The sequence below is a fragment of the Thunnus thynnus genome, chromosome 11, assembly GCF_963924715.1.
Source record: "Thunnus thynnus chromosome 11, fThuThy2.1, whole genome shotgun sequence".
Lineage (NCBI taxonomy): Eukaryota > Metazoa > Chordata > Actinopteri > Scombriformes > Scombridae > Thunnus > Thunnus thynnus.
Window position 1 is genome coordinate 21,168,760 of NC_089527.1, and position 19,876 is coordinate 21,188,635.

Consider the following 19,876-nt stretch of genomic DNA (forward strand, 5'->3'; position numbering starts at 1 on the left):
ATTCTGAAGAGATTCATGTGTTGGGTGGGTGTGAACCTTTCAGGGTTGGTGAGAGGCAACGCTCTCTTTTCTTGCTTGGTATCCGGTCCTCTTCTCACTCAGTCTCTGGTGAATGTGGTCAAGGGTGCCTGCTGACTGCCATTACTGAAGACCTTGTGCATTAACCTGGCATTTGGACAAAAAGAAAAAAAAATCCTCTCATGCACACACAAACACATGCAGTAACATCATGCACTCTACAAAGCAGAGAGAATGGAAGGTGTCATGTGTGTTTCATTAGGCATCTATAAAGCACTGATGCCCCTTCATAAAAGCACAATAAACACACCAAGACACACTGAACAGTGTTTCTACCACTGTCAAATAAATTGAAGTAGCTTGCTTTTTTTTCTCCTTTGAACCGCATGGCCTCTGCAGGCCTCTTGTCACACTTTAAATAGATCTTCAACATATAATCAAATTCTGCTCCATCAGCCCTGCTATAAGAAAGAGAGAGAGAGAGAGAGAGAGAGAGAGAGAGAGAGAGAGAGAGAGAGAGAGAGGGAGAGGAGAGAAAGGAAGGAAGACCGGAGGAAAAGCAAAGAAGCTGTCTGCAGGGTGCCTACTGCACACTGGCCTTCAGTAACTGACTTTATTGACTGCTTGACATAACTCTATGCTTCTTTAGCAATGCTAATATCATTATAACAGCAGTCAATGCCATCACACACACACAGTGGCACATACTCTCCTTTCATATGCTGACCTACTACTTTTATGTTGTGAGAAGTAGTGGGAAGGAGGGAAAAGGTGATTCCAGCAGCCCCTGCTGGTGCAGGGTACAATTAATTTCCTCACCATTCAACATGTAGTCTTTTACCAGCATCAGCTGCCTCCCTCTTCCTATACACAATCACCTCTGCTTTGAAAAGCTTGTAAAACGCACGGCCTGGCCTTTATGATGTTATATAGAGCACTTCCTGGGTGAACACAGTGACAGACACTGTAATTCCTAATCAATCTGAATAGAAGACCAAATCTGATAAAAGTCTAAGAGGGGAGTGATGTCATCATTTGTGATATATTTATTATCTAGCTAGTGGCTATAAAGAGTAACGTATATTTTTTAAATGCATCATTAAATGTGTCAACTGTAACTGACTAGCATGGACATCCATATAATTGTTTGTCTCCTGCTGGAATCTACAGGTTAACAGATCATGATGTGTCAGTGAATTGAGTTATTTGTTAGAGCATGTGTTGCTTGAATGAGTAGATGTTTGTCAGTATTACACAGATAGTATCAGTTTTCTTCAACCTTTTGTCTAAATGTTTCTATTTATGGCCGTCAAGGTGATGCAAACCCACAAGGTCTCATGTTCCACAGCAGGACTGTACAACAACAGACTGAAAAATGAGTGATACTCATAAGAGGCTGGTCATCATCTTCTCCGTCATCTTTATTTCATGCCACTTGAGTTATGCAGAACCTTCTCCCTGCTCTTAGTTTACACAAAGATGTTGAAAGCCGATTACTGAAATAAGATGTCAGCTCTGATAAATGTTCTGTTTTATACTGAAACAGAGCGTCTCACGTCTCCTTTTGAGCCATAAATGTACTGACATGCAGTGCTTGCTGTTCACCCTGGTTTCAACATCCAGGACAGTCTACTTCAGAAGATGTGATTTCTAAGAGTATCCTGTACTTATAAATGATTGTAGACAATTGATAAGACTTATTTTCAGTATCATTCAATAAAAAAGTCTCTGCTACAAATATTAGAACATTTTTACAGTAACACATGTACAGTATGTAAAAAAGTAGAAATAATACTTCAGATGATTTTTTATTAAATTTAAACCATGTAAACAAATAAGCAAGTATTTTAGAAGCACATATACAAAAGTCACACACACATAAAAAGTCTCATAGCTTTTCCCTTTGCACCTGGACAAAATTAGTGATGTGCACCAATAATGGATTGGGGCTTTAATTTAATGCACTTGTCTTCACAGTAACATCCTTTATCTTTTCTCACGCAACTTTGGCTGAGCCTTTATCACCATCTGCTGGACAGTTTAAACAACTACTTCATTATGGACCATAGATTGAATTGAGCCTCTCCAAGTACTGACTCCTCTGCTTATTATTCGTCCTACGGTCCACATCACCCTGCAGTTGAGGAGGGACCACCTATAGAGACAGAAAGTAAAAATAAAGTTCAATGCAGAAAGGAAAAATGAAAAGCAAAGCAAAGCAGAAAAACATGACTGTGTGAAGTTCTTCTTACCTCTCCCCCCGACTGAAGAGGAAACTGGTCTGGGACTGGGTCCTGGTTTGATGTCGCGGTCCTGAGTTTTCTGCTGAGACAGAATTGTGATCGATTATGACACCTCACTCCAGACTATTTCCAGGTGTTTCAGACACATTATTATAAGAGACTGAGTTCACGCATGGGACAGTGGAATACAAATAAATTGTTTTAAAAGTAGAAGTGAAAAAGAAATTGATTAATTGATTACTCAAAAATGAATCAGCAACTATTTTGATATTTGATCAATCATTTTAATCATTTGTCAAGTAAAAATATCAAACATTCTCTGGTTGCAGCTTCTCCAATGTGAGGATTTGCTGCTTTTCTTTGCTCTGTTTTATATTATTGTACATTGAACATCTTTGGGTTTTGGACTGTTTGTCTGGAAAAACTAAATGTTTGAAGTCATCAACATGGATTCTTCAAAACATATTGGTCTTTTTATTTTGTTATACATTGATACTCACAAGTATCATTTTGTGCCATTAGTGACTGTTATTATGTTTTTATTACTCTTGTGATTAACAGCAATATGGTTTTTACCATCATTTGGTTAACTTGTTGAGGAAATCCTGTTTCTGGCAGAACAGTGAATGAAACAATAGTTTGTTGACGCTCAGTTGCATTACTGTCAATTCTTTATAGTTATTCTGTTTGCATTACTATTCAGTGACATACAAGCATCCATGTATTCTCTGCATATACACCATAGATACATGCATTGGAGCTTAGGCATGTAGCTACAGGTACATGCCTAATCTCCATAGCAACCAGGGCCATAACAAGGACTTTAGAAATACTGAGATCATGAGTGCCCACCAACATCAAAAAACATCTCTAAAATATTTTGATTAGTGAGATTTTTTTTAAAATTTACATTACATTCATATTTTATGTTGAATTATATTGTGTGTATTTCCCAGTATTAAGGTACAACTGCTGTTTCAAATATCATGCTGGAGAAATACTGATGATTGTAGGGCTGCACCTCAATACTTTGAATCAAAATGTATCACAAAGTATAAAAAAGTGTCAAGTATCAAAAGTCAGCATTGGATGCTTTGTCAGATTCTTCCAGGAAACATTTAAACTTTAGAGTATATTTTATGTAGGCAAAACATTGTATTTAACATTGACACATTGAGCAGTTTGATATATTTTGATAAATTAAAAGAAAAGGTTCAAATCATGTTTATATCTCCTACAGTAAGGTATTGCATAAGGACCGATATCGATGCTCAGCCCTTGTTCTTTTTTATTTTGTAATTTTTTTGCCTATAGGTGATCAGAATTAAGTATATCAAGTCAAAACATACTGGAACGAGCCTGTAAAACAACAATGTGTATGTTTGTAATTGCAGGATGTAAACTTCCCCCAGGTGGCGTCACTTTCTGCATTTCCTTGCACCCTCAGGTGTGCACAAAATACCACAGACCAAGGACATTTCAAGGTCAGTAAAATAGTTGTATGTGTATTTACTAATTAAATAGATTTTCAGATTTCTGTATCCACTCTACGATGCAGATGAATGAAACTTAGTTTATGCTGCTCACAGTATTGAAAATGACATTTAAAACATTTGTCTTTGCAGAAATAATGTCCTCATTACAGACAATCCACAGGTCTCACTGTGTACAGATTTGAATGGAACTACAATGAAATTGAAGAAAAAGTCACTATGAAAACAGTTGAGTTCTAGTTGATAGATTTATGGATTATTCAGAGTATTGGAAACACCAAACATGGAAATGTGATTCCTCTTACCTCCCCTGGAGGGATGGAGGCGGAAATCTCACAGAATTTCAAAACCAAAAGTCTATCTGTATGGCTCGATGGAGGCAGAAAATCAGAAACTGGTTTGTTTGTAATTTAGATAAACTGACCATTTAAAGTCGGACAGATGTGATGTGGTTGAGTTTTATACTGAAATCAGCCTTAGTTCCCATTGCTGACAACGTTTCTGCACCAAAACAAATGAGAATGAAATAAATTTCAAAATCTGAAATCTAAAAGCTATTACTCACCTGCAGAGGCAAACTGCTGCAGCCAAGCCACAAAGAAGCAATCCAATTGCAGGTGTACGTATGTACAGATAATAGCTCCATGAACTGATTTCTGCATAAAATCAGATGTGAATTATTGATGTAGCATGCAGTTTGAGCTTTGAAATGTGTAGAAATGATTTATGCTCTACTTACCTTTAGAGATCTCCAACACCCCGTCAACAACGGTTAAATTCCACTCAGTAGTCCTTACACCTTTGTCATAACTTACTTCACACTTATAAAGTCCTGCATCTTCATGCTGAACATCAAGAATATTCAGCTTTGAAGGAAAGTTTGAGTCTAGGCTCATTCTTTGAGAGGTGACATTTGAAAATGTCTGATTGTTTAAGACGCTAAAAGTAAAAAATATTCTTCCTTTGGTCCAGATGATTTGCTTTGCATTTGTCATGTTGCAAGTCAAAATGGTGGCGTTTCCCTCAGACACCAGTATGTCCACGATGTCATCTTGATGAACCTCTAACATTAAAGGAAACAATCATTATAACATGAAATCTGTAGTGAAATCAAGAGAAAAGCATGAATCACAAACATAAATCTCCACTTTACCTGCAAAGACATGGCACATAATTAATAGCTGAATGGAGAGCAGAGCTGCTTGGTCTTGACTGAACATGATAACCTTCAGAATGAAATGAAAGACTGGAACTTAAACATCACTGTTGAGGTGGCTCAGAGAAAAGGAAGTGGTTAGTTGCTATTCAGCTAAGCTCAAAGTGTATGACTTAATGTTGGTGGAACATAAAGTTATATTCTGTTCAGAGTCAAATGTGATATATTTTTACATGTGAGACGAGTAAAAGCACACTAAACACTTTTTTCTTACAGCCTGAAATTTAATGACTTCTCCTAATGTGACCCAGAATATAGAAAAGTGTAATATGTTAATATTTCAACGTTTTAAAAACATTTTTGTAGAGCTGACACACATTATCTGATACACATGTTGCATTCTTCACATTTCATATAATTCATCACTCTCCTGTTTTATGTGATATCGGACTGTTATATAGTGTGATTGTAAATGTTTTTCTGCATAAACAAAAAGTATAAAAACCTGAAGAAAAAGATCTCTGTCTGTGAAAGCTTCATTAAGGATTAATGACACATTTATTAATGACTGATGAGGTATTCATGGATGATTTGTGGTTCAGCAATGTGTTATAGAGCTCAGTATGTGAGGGTTAAGTCACATGTTATAATACTGCAGCACTTTGAGTTTCACTATGAATGAACAGTGTGGTACAAATTAAATGTATTATCATTATTTATACAACAGTCTAATTCAAATTGAGTTCAAGCTTGGTCCTTTTTGAAAATAAACTGTGAAAATGATTACATTACTCATTTTTCACTTCAGTTAGTCTTGTAATAAGTAAGGGATAACCAACAAGTAGGTGTGTGTTAAACGGTTTTAAGACATGACGTGGAGGCAAAGTACCACCCTCCGCTTCGACGTGAACCCTTTAACACACACCTACTCGTTGATTGTCCCTTACATATAGAATGCACGAAATATGCATGTTCAGTGAAAACCACCTCTGCATTGTGTTGAACTCATTTCATGCTTTATGATGCTTATGGTGGCATAACAACCAGGTTTTGACAATATTCATCTGTTGCAACAAGAAATATTGTATTTCTTCTGCACCGTAACTGTTAAACCCTCCATCCTAAGCAATAATATGAAGTGCTCATCCATTAAATGTGCAGATAGTGGTCCTGAATAATGGCTTCCCTTTACAAAAGATTTATGTCAGTAAAGTAAAAAAGAAACATGTGCATCCACTTGAACTCTCTTGGCTCTTTCGTCTATGATATGAACATTTTGGTGGAGGAGTAATGATCAGTAAGAAGCTGAATGCAAGCAGCAGCTTTAAGGTCCTTCCCTCTGAATTACATAGCATACTGTACATTTACCCAGATGAATTGACTGATCCTACTCAGGAAGAGTTCACTGTCTTGATCACGATATTTTTTTTCCACTTTTACAAGAATCAAATCTGTTATCTTACAACTTCTTTTTACAACATTGATCCCCAGGTTGCATATAGTGCAAATACTGGAGACTTAGTTACATAGTTCATGTCCTACATTTCAGTTCTACATCTGGAGGCTTGGTGCTGAGAACCTGTCATACAATATAAGTGATCCAAGTTAAACAACCATCTTCATAGTGAACTTGGAAATCAATTATTTAGATTGAAAAGACCCCCTAAAATGTATCTGCAAAAACACCTTCTGCAGATATAACCTATATACTTTTTTTCTACAATAGGACTCAAATATTGTTTGGAAAGTTCTTCCAGGACTGTTACAGTTGTTCTCACAAATGTGTTGCAGGTTGCTTTGCTTTCATCCTTTTCTCCAGTTCATCCCAAACCAGTATGATGACTGTGCTGGTTTCATGAGGCCTACCATCTTGTTCTTTTCTTCTAAGGTAGTTCTGTCAGCCATTTTTTTTTACCTCTGGCAGTTAACTGTTTACATTTGTACATTTCTACCATTTAAGGTTATTCATTGGACTTGCTGGGTTGGAACTGCTTAAATCTAATAAAAACTGGAAAAATGAGGGTGTTTTCACTGTATTTATTACCATTACATATATACTACCAGAGAAAAGTTATAGTCTGTAGTGAACAGTTTAACTTGACGTTATCATTATTTGTCTGTTTATCATAATTTTGTACCATTTCACCTTGTTTTTTTTTTATTTTTTTTATAATTTTGAACTCTTTGATGACAATGGATAATTTCAGAGGGTATTTACAGATCAGTGCAATAAATCTAAATATTGAACCAAACTTTAAACCAACTATGTGTCAGTACGTTTATGGCTCAAAAGGAGACATGAGACGCTCTGTTTCAGTCTAAAACAGAACATTTACCTGAACTGAACGGAACATGAGACCTCGTGGGTTTGCATCACCTTGAAGGCCATAAACATTTAGTCAAAAGGTTGAAGAAAACTGATACTATCTGTGTAATATTGACAAACATCTACTCATTCAAGCAACACATACTCTAACAAATAACTCAATTCACTGACACGTCATGATCTGTTAACCTGTAGATTCCAGCAGGATTCTTCTGTTTGAAAAACTAGAGACAAACAATTATACGGATGTCCATGCTAGTCAGTTACAGTTGACACATTTAATGATGCATTTAAAAAATATTACTCATTATAGCCACTAGCTAAATAACAAATATATCACAAATGATGACAACACTCTACTCTTAGACTTTTATCAGATTTGGTCTTCTATTCAGATTGATTAGGAATAATAGTGTCTGTCACTGTGTTCACCAAGGAAGTGCTCTATATAACATCATAAAGGCCAGACCGTGCGTTTTACAAGCTTTTCAAAGCAGAGGTGATTGTGTTTGGGAAGAGGGAGGCAGCTGATGCTGGTAAAAGCCTACATGTTGAATGGTGCGGAAGTTAATTGTACCCTGCACCAGCAGGGGCTGCTGGAATCACTTTTTCCCTTCTTCCTACTACTTCCCACAACATAAAAGTAGTAGGTCAGCATATGAAAGGAGAGTATGTGCGACTGTGTGTGTGTGATGGCATTGACTGCTTTTATAATGATATTAGCATTGCTAAAGAAGCTGATTGAAGATCTATTTAAAGCTTGACAAGAGGCCTGCAGAGGCCGTGGTGTTCAAAGGGTAAAAAAAGCAAGCTACTTTAATTGATTTGACAGTGATAGAAACACCGTTCAGTGTGTCTTAGTGTGTTTATTGTGCTTGTGTGAAAGGGCATACGCACACACACACACACACACACACACACACACACACACACACATATGTTGTCATCTCACACATACATACAGAATCAATAATACATTTCTTGTCAAGTCACCAAGAGCCCTTAAGGTGTACACACACACATGCATGCACAAACACACAAATCAAAATCTAAATCAATATCATACTTATTCTCCAGCTTCTCAAGACAAAGAAATGTCTTCTCTGTTATTTCCTCAACTGCTGGAAAAGTGAAGGGGGTTAGCCCCAAGTTAGCAACAAGCTAACCTAACCTGATGACACTAAACAGAGAACGAAGTAATGTATGGCTGCTCCCAAGTTAACTCATTAACACTACATATGTTGTCCCACCTCCAACCACAATGTGAGTTCCACACGTCCTTATTTCCGCTTGTTGACGCCACAGGCATAGGAAGAAGCAAATCAACATCATTTGTGAGGTATTTTCTATATATTTCTCGAGAACCGCTCATCCTAACAACTTCATACATCAACATTGCACTTCCTTGATTCCCCAGCAATCCACCTGCCAGGTATAAAGTAGATCAGACGAATGATTATGCAAAAGACAAACATACATACATACGGTGGGGGAAATAAGTATTCTACATGTTGACATTTTTGTCAGTAAACATATTTCCAGTGCAGCTATTCACATGCAATTAAGACCAGACATTGGTATTAACTCAATAAGGCAACACAGCTAAAGAAATCACAACATTCCAATCAATAAAATAAGTTATGTGTATTAAATTGGAGTGACAAAGGAGAAAAAAAAAGCAAGCTACTTCAATTTATTTGACAGTGGTAGAAACACTGTTCAGTGTGTCTTGGTGTGTTTATTGTGCTTGTATGAAGGGGCATCAGTGCTTTATAGATGCCTAATAAAACATATATGACACCTTCCACTCTCTCTGCTTTGTTGAGTGCATGATGTTACTGCATGTGTTTGTGTGTGCATGAGAGGATTTTTTTTTTCTTTTTGTCCAAATGCCAGGTTAATGCACAAGGTATTCAGTAATGGCAGTCAGCAGGCACCCTTGACCACATTCATCAGAGACTGAATGAGAAGAGGACCGGATACCAAGCAAGAAAAGAGAGCGTTGCTTCTCACCAACGCTGAAAGGTTCACACCCACCCAACACATGAATCTCTTCAGCATAATCTCATCTGGTTCCATTAAAGAAGTGAAAACCCTGTCTTTAAAAAACATGTCATTAGCATAGATTCACCGTTTTGATTCCTCTTTCCCTCTCTTCGATATCTGCAACTACTGTAGGGAATTATGAGGGCACAGCAGTATCATGGGCATTAGAGTGAAACAGTCCTCAAGCATGATATCAAATTCTGCAAGGCCCTTCCACAAATAAATGCGCCTAACACAGGAAGCCTCAACCCCGAGACACATGCTTTCACACCCACGTACACATTCACATGAGCACACACACACATATGTTGTCATCTCACACGTACATACAGAATCAATAATACATGACTTGTCAAGTCACCAAGAGCGCTTAAGGTGTACACACACACATGCATGCACAAACACAGAAATCGAAATCGAAATCACATTCAAACTTATTCTGCAGCTTCTCAAGACAAAGAAAAGTCTCATCTTTTGTTTCCTCAACTGCTGGAGAAGTGAAGGGGGTTAGCGCTGAAGTTAGCAACAATCTAACCTAACCTGATGACGCTAAACACAGAAACAGAGTAATGTGTGGCTGCTGAGTCTCTCCCAACAAGAGTGGCGCTGTCCATATTGACTCAAAGCAAATCAACATCATTTGTGAGGTATTTTTTATATATTTCTCGAGAACTGCTCATCCTAACAACTTCATACATCAACATTGCACTTCCTTGATTCCCCAGCAATCCAGCTGCCAGGTATAAAGTAGATCAGACGAATGATTATGCAAAAGACAAACATACATACATACAGTGGGGGAAATAAGTATTCTACATGTTGACATTTTTGTCAGTAAACATATTTCCAGTGCAGCTATTCACATGCAATTAAGACCAGACATTGGTATTAACTCAATAAGGCAACACAGCTAAAGAAATCACAACATTCCAATCAATAAAATAAGTTATGTGTATTAAATTGGAGTGACACAGAAAAAAAGTATTGAACACGCTAACTGAAATGTAGTTAATACTTGATGGAGAAGCCTTTGTTTGCAATGACAGCTTCAAGACGCTTCCGGTACAAAGAAACTGATCTCTCACATTGTTCAGAGGAGGATTTTGGCCCATTCTTCTAAGCAGTCTTCAAATGTTGAAGGTTCTGGGGGGCCCGCTGGTGAATCTTTATCTTCAGTTCCTTTCACAAATGTTCTATTGGGTTCAAGTCGGGTGATTGACTGGGCCATTCCAACATCTTTATTTTTCTTTCTCTGGAATCAGTTGAGAGTCTCCTTTGCAGTATGTTTTGGATCATTGTCCTGTTGGAAGGTCCACCCGCATCTCATCCTCACTGTCCTGGTGGATGGCAACAGATTGGGGCAGCTGTGGCTCAGGAAGTAGAGTGGGTCGTTCACTAATAGGATGATCGGCGGTTCGATTCCCGGCCACATGCACATGCACTCCTTGAGTCTGCATGTCGATGTGTCCTTGGGCAAGATATTGCTCCTGATGGTTGTGCCATCAGTGTGTGAATGATTAGCTTTCCTCTGATGGGCAGGTTGGGACCTTCCATGGTAGCCCCTGTACCCACTCAGCGTATGAATATGGGTGAATGTGATTCATAGTGTAAAAGCTCTGTGAGTGGTCAGAAGAAAGGCGCTATACAAGTACAGTCCATTTACCATTCTTCTCAAGAATATCCCCATGCATGGCTCCATTCATTTTTCCTTCAACAATGTGGATTCTGCTGGTACCATGAGAAGAGAAACAGCCCCATACCATAATGCTTCCACCTCCAAACTTCATTGTAGGTGTGGTATTTTTAGGGTCATATGCAGAGCTATTTCTCCTCCAAACATGGCGTGTAGTGTTGTTGCCAAAAATTTAAATTTTGTCACGTCTGATCACACCACATTCTTCCAGTAATCTACAGGCTTCTATAAATGTTGAGTAGCAATCTTCAAACAAACTTCAACATGTCTTTTCCTCAGTAATAGAGTCTTACAGGGTGATCGTGCATGGTGACTGTAGTAGTGGAGTGCATTCCCTATTGTTTTCTTTGTGACAAATGTACCTGCTTCTTCCAGGTCTTTATGGAGCTCTTTTTGAGTGGTCCTTGGATCTTGGGCTACTCTTCTGACTAATTTTCTTACTGCCTGGCCAGCAATCTTGCGAGGAGCTCCTGTGCGTATTAGGGATGTGCAGAGATCCCAGTATTTGTATTTGTATCTGCATTTGTTGAGGCAGCAAAAGAGCGTCATCAGGTTAGGTTAGATTGTTGCTAACTTCAGCTCTAACCCCTTTCACTTCTCCAGCAGTTGAGGAAACAAGAATTTTGATTTGCTTCTTCCTACACCTGTGGCGTCAACAAGCGGAAATAAGGACGTGTGGAACTCACATTGTGGTTGGAGGTGGGACTACATATGTAGTGTTAATGAGTTAACTTGGGAGCAGCCATACATTACTTCGTTCTCTGTTTAGTGTCATCAGGTTAGGTTAGATTGTTGCTAACTTGGGGCTAACCCCCTTCACTTTTCCAGCAGTTGAGGAAACAACAGAGGAGACGTTTCTTTGTCTTGAGAAGCTGCAGAATAAGTTTGAAGGTGATTTAGATTTCGATTTCTGTGTTTGTGCATGCATGTGTGTGTGTACACCTTAAGCGCTCTTGGTGACTTGACAAGTCATGTATTATTGATTCTGTATGTACGTGTGAGATGACAACATATGTGTGTGTGTGCTCATGTGCATGTGTACATGGGTGTGAAAGCATGTGTCTAAGGGTTGAGGCTTCCTGTGTTAGGCGCATTTATTTGTGGAAGGGCCTTGCAGAATTTGATATCATGCTTGAGGACTGTTTCACTCTAATGCCCACGATACTGCTGTGCCCTCATAATTCCCTACAGTAGTTGCAGATATCGAAGAGAGGGAAAGAGGAATCAAAACGGTGAATCTATGCTAATGACATGTTTTTTAAAGACAGGGTTTTCACTTCCTTAATGGAACCAGATGAGATGATTCTGAAGAGATTCATGTGTTGGGTGGGTGTGAACCTTTCAGGGTTGGTGAGAGGCAACGCTCTCTTTTCTTGCTTGGTATCCGGTCCTCTTCTCACTCAGTCTCTGGTGAATGTGGTCAAGGGTGTCTGCTGACTGCCATTTGACTGAAGAGAAAAAAATCCTCTCATGCACACACAAACACATGCAGTAACATCATGCACTCAACAAAGTAGAGAGAGTGGAAGGTGTCATGTGTGTTTCATTAGGCATCTATAAAGCACTGATGCCCCTTCATAAAAGCACAATAAACACACCAAGACACACTGAACAGTGTTTCTACCACTGTCAAATAAATTGAAGTAGCTTGCTTTTTTTTCTCCTTTGAACTGCATGGCCTCTGCAGGCCTCTTGTCAAACTTTAAATAGATCTTCAACATATAATCAAATTCTGCTCCATCAGCCCTGCTATGAGAGAGAGAGAGCGAGAGAGAGAGAGAGAAAGGAAGGAAGGAAGACCGGAGGAAAAGCAAAGAAGCTGTCTGCAGGACACCTACTGCACACTGGCCTTCAGTAACTGACTTTATTGACTGCTTGACATAACTCTATGCTTCTTTAGCAATGCTAATATCATTATAACAGCAGTCAATGCCATCACACACACAGTGGCACATATTCTCCTTTCATGTGCTGACCTACTACTTTTATGTTGTGAGAAGTAGTGGGAAGGAGGGAAAAAGTGATTCCAGCAGCCCCTGCTGGTGCAGGGTACAATTAACTTCCTCACCATTCAACATGTAGTCTTTTACCAGCATCAGCTGCCTCCCTCTTCCTATACACAATCAAGTCTGCTTTGAAAAGCTTGTAAAATGCACAGCCTGGCCTTTATGATGTTATATAGAGCACTTCCTGGGTGAACACAGTGACAGACACTGTAATTCCTAATCAATCTGAATAGAAGACCAAATCTGATAAAAGTCTAAGAGGAGAGTGATGTCATCATTTGTGATATATTTGTTAGCTAGTGGCTATAATGAGTAATATTTTTAAATGCATCATTAAATGTGTCAACTGTAACTGACTAGCATGGACATCCGTATAATTGTTTGTCTCTAGTTTTTCAAACAGAAGAATCCTGCTGGAATCTACAGGTTAACAGATCATGACGTGTCAGTGAATTGAGTTATATGTTACAGCATGTGTTGCTTGAATGAGTAGATGTTTGTCAATATTACACAGATAGTATCAGTTTTCTTCAACCTTTTGTCTAAATGTTTCTATTTATGGCCTTCAAGGTGATGCAAACCCACAAGGTCTCATGTTCCACAGCAGGATTGTACAACAACAGACTGAAAAATGAGTGATACTCATAAGAGGCTGGTCATCATCTTCTCCGTCATCTTTATTTCATGCTACTTGAGTTATGCAGAACCTTCTCCCTGCTCTTAGTTTACACAATGATGTTGAAAGCCGATTACTGAAATAAGATGTCAGCTCTGATAAATGTTCTGTTTTATACTGAAACAGAGCGTCTCACGTCTCCTTTTGAGCCATAAATGTATTGACATGCAGTTGGTTTAAAAACCGACTGCTTGCTGTTCACCCTGGTTTCAACATCCAGTACAGTCTACTTCAGAAGATGTCATTTCTAAGAGTATCCTGAGGACTATTGATAAGACTTATTTTCAGTATCTTTCAATAAAAAAGTCTCTGTTACAAATATTAGAACATTTTTATTTACAGTAACACATGTACAGTATGTAAAGAAGTAGAAATAGTACTTGAGTTGATTCTTTATTAAATTTAAACCATGTAAACAAATAAGCAAGTATTTTAGAAGCACATACACAAAAGTCACACACACAAAAAAACTCTCATAGCTTTTCCCTTAGTGATGTGCACCAATAATGGATTGGGGCTTTAATTTAATGCACTTGTCTTCACAGTAACATCCTTTATCTTTTCTCACACAACTTTGGCTGAGCCTTTATCACCATCTGCTGGACAGTTTAAACAACTACTTCATTATAGACCATAGATTGAATTGAGCCTCTCCAAGTACTGACTCCTCTGCTTATTATTCGTCCTACGGTCCACATCACCCTGCAGTTGAGGAGGGACCACCTATAGAGACAGAAAGTAAAAATAAAGTTCAATGCAGAAAGGAAAAACAAAAAGCAAAGCAAAGCAGAAAAATATGACTGTGTGAAGTTCTTCTTACCTCTACCCCCGACTGAAGAGGAAACTGGTCTGGGACTGGGTCCTGGTTTGTTGTCGTGGTCCTGAGTTTTCTGCTGAGACAGAATCGTGATCGATTATGACACCTTGCTCCAGACTATTTCCAGGTGTTTCAGACACATTATTATAAGAGACTAAATTCACTCATGGGACAGTGAAACACAAATAAATTGTTTAAAAGTAGAAGTGAAAAAGAAATTGATTAATTGATTACTCGAAAATGAATCAGCAACTACTTTGATATTTGATGAATCATTCTAATCATTTGTCAAGTGAAAATATCAAACATTCTCTGGTTGCAGCTTCTCCAATGTGAGGATTTGCTGCTTTTCTTTGTTTTATATTATTGTACATTGAACATCTTTGGGTTTTGGACTGTTTGTCTGGAAAAACTAAATGTTTGAAGTCATCAACATGGATTCTTCAAAACATTCTGGTCTTTTTATTTTGTTATACATTGATACTCACAAGTATCATTTTGTGCCATTGGTGACTGTTTTTATTACTGTAGTGATTAACAGCAATATGGTTACATTTACCAACATTTGGTTAACTTGTTGAGGAAATCCTGTTTCTGGCAGAACTGTGAATGAAGCAATAGTTTGTTGACGCTCAGTTGCATTATTGTCAATTCTTTATAGTTATTCTGTTTGCATTACTATTCAGTGACATACAAGCATCCATGCATTCTCTGCATATACACCATGGATACATGCATTGGAGCTTAGGCATATAGCTACAAGTACATTCCTAATCTCCATAGCAATCAGGGCCATAACAAGGACTTTAGAAATACTAAGGTCCTGAGTGCCCACCAACATCAAAAAATGTCTCTAAAATGTTTTGATTAGCTATATGTTTTTATTTTTTAAATTTATATTGCATTCATATTTTATGTTGAATTATATTGTGTGTATTTCCCAGTATTAAGGTATAAATGCTGTTTCAAATATCACGCTGGAGAAATACTGATGATTGTAGGGCTGCACCTCAATACTTTGAATCAAAATGTATCACAAAGTATAAAAAAGTGTCAAGTATCGGAAGTCAGCATTGGATGCTTTGTCAGATTCTTCCAGGAAACATTTAAACTTTAGAGTATATTTTATGTAGGCAAAACATTGTATTTAACATTGACACATTGAGTAGTTTGATATATTTTGATAAATTAAAATTAAAGGTTCAATCATGTTTATATCTCCCACAGTAAGGTATTGTATAAGGACCAATATCGATGCTCAGCCCTTGTTTTTTTTATTTTGTAATTTTTTGCCTATAAGTGATCAGAATTAAGTATATCAAGTCTAAACATACTGGAACGAGCCTGTAAAACAACAATGTGTGTGTTTGTAATTGCAGGATGTAAACTTCCCCCAGGTCGCGTCACTTTCTGCATTTCCTTGTACCCTCAGCTGTGCACAAAATACCACAGACCAAGGACATTTCAAGGTCAGTAAAATAGTTGTATGTGTATTTACTAATTAAATAGATTTTCAGATTTCTGTATCCACTCTACGATGCAGATGAATGAAACTTAGTTTATGCTGCTCACAGTATTGAAAATGACATTTAAAACATTTGTCTTTGCAGAAACAATGTCCTCGTTACTACAGACAATCCACAGGTCTCACTGTGAACAGATTTGAATGAAACTACAATGAAATTGAAGAAAAAGTCACTATGAAAACAGTTGAGTTCTAGTTGATAGATTTATGGATTATTCAGAGTATTGGAAAGACCAAACATGGAAATGTGATTCCTCTTACCTCCCCTGAAGGGATGGAGGCGGAAATCTCACAGAATTTCAAAACCAAAAGTCTATCTGCATGGCTCGATGGAGGCAGAAAATCAGAAACTGGTTTGTTTATAATTTAGATAAACTGACCATTTAAAGTCGGACAGATGTGATGTGGTTGAGTTTTATATTGAAGTAAGCCTTAGTTCCCATTGCTGACAACGTTTCTGCACCAAAACAAATGAGAATGAAATAAATTTCAAAATCTGAAATCTAAAAGCTATTACTCACCTGCAGAGGCAAACTGCTGCAGCCAATCCACAAAGAAGCAATCCAATTACAGGTGTAAGTATGTATAGATAATAGCTCCATGAACTGACTTCTGCATAAAATCAGATGTGAATTATTGATGTAGCATGCAGTTTGAGCTTTGAAATGTGTAGAAATGATTTTCCCTGCTTCATGCTCTACCTACCTTTAGAGATCTCCAACACCCCGTCTCCAACGGTTAAATTCCACTCAGTAGTCCTTACACCTTTTTCATAAGTTACTTCACACTTATAAAGTCCTGCATCTTCATGCTGAACATCAAGAATATTCAGCTTTGAAGGAAAGTTTGAGTCTATGCTCATTCTTTGAGAGGTGACATTTGAAAATGTCTGATTGTTTAAGACGCTAAAAGTAAAAAATATTCTTCCTTTGGTCCAGATGATTTGCTTTGCATTTGTCATGTTGCAAGTCAAAATGGTGGCGTTTCCCTCAGACACCAGTATGTCCACGACGTCATCTTGATGAACCTCTAACATTAAAGGAAACAATCATTATAACATGAAATCTGTAGTGAAATCAAGAGAAAAGCATGAATCACAAACACAAATCTCCACTTTACCTGCAAAGACATGGCACATAATTAATAGCTGAATGGAGAGCAGAGCTGCTTGGTCTTGACTGAACATAATAACCTTCAGAATGAAATGAAAGACTGGAACTTAAACATCACTGTTGAGGTGGCTCAGAGAAAAGGAAGTGGTTAGTTGCTATTCAGCTAAGCTCAAAGTGTATGACTTAATGTTGGTGGAACATAAAGTTACATTCTGGTCAGAGTCAAATGTGATATATATTTACATGTGAGACGAGTAAAAACACACTAAACACTTTTTTCTTACAGCCTGAAATTTAATGACTTCTCCTAATGTGACCCAGAATATAGAAAAGTGTAATATGTTAATATTTCAACTTTTTAAAAACATTTCTATAGAGCTGACATACATTATGTGATACACATGTTGCATTCTTCATATTTCATATAATTCATCACTCTCCTGTTTTATGTGATATCGGACTGTTATATAGTGTGATTGTAAATGTTTTTTCTGCATAAACAAAAAGTATAAAAACCTGAAGAAAAAGATCTCTGTCTGCTCTGTGAAAGCTTCATTAAGGATTAATGACACATTTATTTATGACTGATGAAGTATTCATGGATGATTTGTGGTTCAGCAATGTGTTATAGAGCTCAGTATGTGAGGGTTAAGTCACATGTTATAATACTGCAGCACTTTGAGTTTCACTATGAATGAACAGTGTGGTACAAATTAAATGTATTATCATTATTTATACAACAGTCTAATTCAAATTGAGTTCAAGCTTGGTCCTTTTTGAAAATAAACTGTGAAAATGATTACATTACTCATTTTTCACTTCAGTTAGTCTTGTAATAAGTAAGGGATAACCAACAAGTAGGTGTGTGTTACGGTTTTAAGGCATGACGTGGAGGCAAAGTACCACCCTCCACTTCGACGTGAACCCTTTAACACACACCTACTCGTTGATTGTCCCTTACATATAGAATGCACAAAATATGCATGTTCAGTGAAAACCACCTCTGCATTGTGTTGAACTCATTTCATGCTTTATGATGCTTATGGTGGCATAACAACCAGGTTTTGACAATATTCATCTGTTGCAACAAGAAATATTGTATTTCTTCTGCACCGTAACTGTTAAACCCTCCATCCTAAGCAATAATATGAATTGCTCATCCATTAAATGTGCAGATAGTGGTCCTGAATAATGGCTTCCCTTTACAAAAGATTTATGTCAGTAAAGTAAAAAAGAAACATGTGCATCCACTTGAACTCTCTTGGCTCTTTCGTCTATGACATGAACATTTTGGTGGAGGGGTAATGATCAGTAAGAAACTGAATGCAAGCAGCAGCTTTAAGGTCCTTCCCTCTGAATTACATAGCATACTGTACATTTACCCAGATGAATTGACTGATCCTACTTAGGAAGAGTTCACTGTCTTGATCACGATATTTTTTTTTCCACTTTTACAAGAATCAAATCTGTTATCTTACAACTTCTTTTTACAACATTGATCCCCAGGTTGCATATAGTGCAAATACTGGAGACTTAGTTACATAGTTCATGTCCTACATTTCAGTTCTACGTCTGGAGGCTTGGTGCTGAGAACCTGTCATTCAGGATAAGTGATCCAAGTTAAACAACCATATTCATAGTGAACTTGGAAATCAATTATTTAGATTGAAAAGACCCCCTAAAATATATATGCAGAAGGTATTTTTGCAACCTACATACTTTTTTTCTACAATAGGACTCAAATATTGTTTGGAAAGTTCTTCCAGGACTGTTGCAGTTGTTCCCACAAAGGTGTTGCAGGTTGCTTTGCTTTCATCCTTCTCTCCAGTTCATCCCAAACCAGTTCAATGACTGTGCTGGTTTCATGAGGCCTACCATCTTGTTCTTTTCTTCTAAGGTAGTTCTGACAGCCTGGATGTATGTTCTGGGTCATTATCTTGCTGTAGGAGGAACCCCTGACCAAGTAGACCAGTGAGTATTGCATGGCTCTGCTAAATGCAGTGGTAGCCCTTTTGGTCCAGGGTGTCAGAGGATTTGGAAGAAATCAACAAAATTTGGGACACCTATAGGGTAACCTTCCTCTGGCAGTTAACTGTTTACATTTGTACATTTCTACCATTTAAGGTTATTCACTGGACTTCCTGGGTTGGAACTGCTTAAATCTAAATAAAAACTGGAAAAATGAGGGTGTTTTCACTGTATTTATTACTATTATATATATACTACCAGAGAAAAGTTATAGTCTGTAGTGAACAGTTTAACTTGACATCATCATTGTTTGTCTGTTCATCATAATTTTGTACCATTTCACCTTGTTTTTGTTTTTTTTTATATAATTTTGAACTCTTTGATGACAATGGATAATTTCAGAGGGTATTTACAGATCAGTGAACCAAACTTTAAACCAACTGTGTGTCAGTACGTTTATGGCTCAAAAGGAGACGTGAGACGCTCTGTTTCAGTCTAAAACAGAACATTTACCTGAACTGACATCTTCTTATTTCAGGTATGGACTTTGAACATCATCATGTAAACTAAGAGCAGGGAGAAGGTTCTGCATAACTCAAGTAGCATGAAATAAAGATGACGGAGAAGATGATGACCAGCCTCATGTGAGTATCACTCATTTTTCAGTCTGTTGTTGTACAATCCTGCTGTGGAACATGAGACCTTGTGGGTTTGCATCACCTTGAAGGCCATAAATAGAAACATTTAGTCAAAAGGTTGAAGAAAACTGATACTATCTGTGTAATACTGACAAACAT

The 19,876-nt window shown here is 37.6% G+C and overlaps 1 protein-coding gene and 1 long non-coding RNA gene across 4 annotated transcripts; both read right to left on the minus strand.

Annotated features, from left to right (window-relative positions):
- Positions 1 to 1,615: 1,615 nt before the first annotated feature.
- LOC137192800 (uncharacterized) lies at positions 1,616 to 5,348 on the minus strand. Of its 2 annotated transcripts, none has more exons than XM_067603744.1 (5): positions 4,908 to 5,348; positions 4,494 to 4,817; positions 4,320 to 4,410; positions 2,271 to 2,340; positions 1,616 to 2,173 (listed from the first exon to the last, which is right to left on the minus strand). In XM_067603744.1, exons 1-5 carry the CDS (start codon positions 4,972 to 4,974, stop codon positions 2,075 to 2,077), a joined length of 651 nt encoding a protein of 216 aa, XP_067459845.1. In that variant the 5' UTR covers positions 4,975 to 5,348; the 3' UTR covers positions 1,616 to 2,074. The 2 variants fall into 2 exon arrangements, with proteins under 2 accessions (XP_067459845.1, XP_067459844.1); XM_067603743.1 differs by having other exon boundaries at positions 2,271 to 2,343.
- Positions 5,349 to 13,977: 8,629 nt separating this feature from the next.
- LOC137192801 (uncharacterized) lies at positions 13,978 to 17,806 on the minus strand. Of its 2 annotated transcripts, none has more exons than XR_010930630.1 (5): positions 17,119 to 17,806; positions 16,705 to 17,028; positions 16,521 to 16,611; positions 14,478 to 14,550; positions 13,978 to 14,380 (listed from the first exon to the last, which is right to left on the minus strand). It is a non-coding gene; the product is annotated as an uncharacterized lncRNA (long non-coding RNA). The 2 variants fall into 2 exon arrangements; XR_010930629.1 differs by having other exon boundaries at positions 13,979 to 14,380; positions 14,478 to 14,547; positions 17,119 to 17,805.
- Positions 17,807 to 19,876: the final 2,070 nt, after the last annotated feature.

Coding starts and splice junctions, on each gene's coding strand:
- LOC137192800 (XM_067603743.1), bottom strand. CDS start 4,974: ATGTTCAGTCAAGACCAAGCAGCTCTGCTCTCCATTCAGCTATTAATT. Junction 4,818..4,907: donor TATGTGCCATGTCTTTGCAG/GTAAAGTGGAGA, acceptor CTTTAATGTTAG/AGGTTCATCAAGATGACATC. Junction 2,344..4,319: donor GCAGCAGTTTGCCTCTGCAG/GTGAGTAATAGC, acceptor ATTCTGTCTCAG/CAGAAAACTCAGGACCGCGA.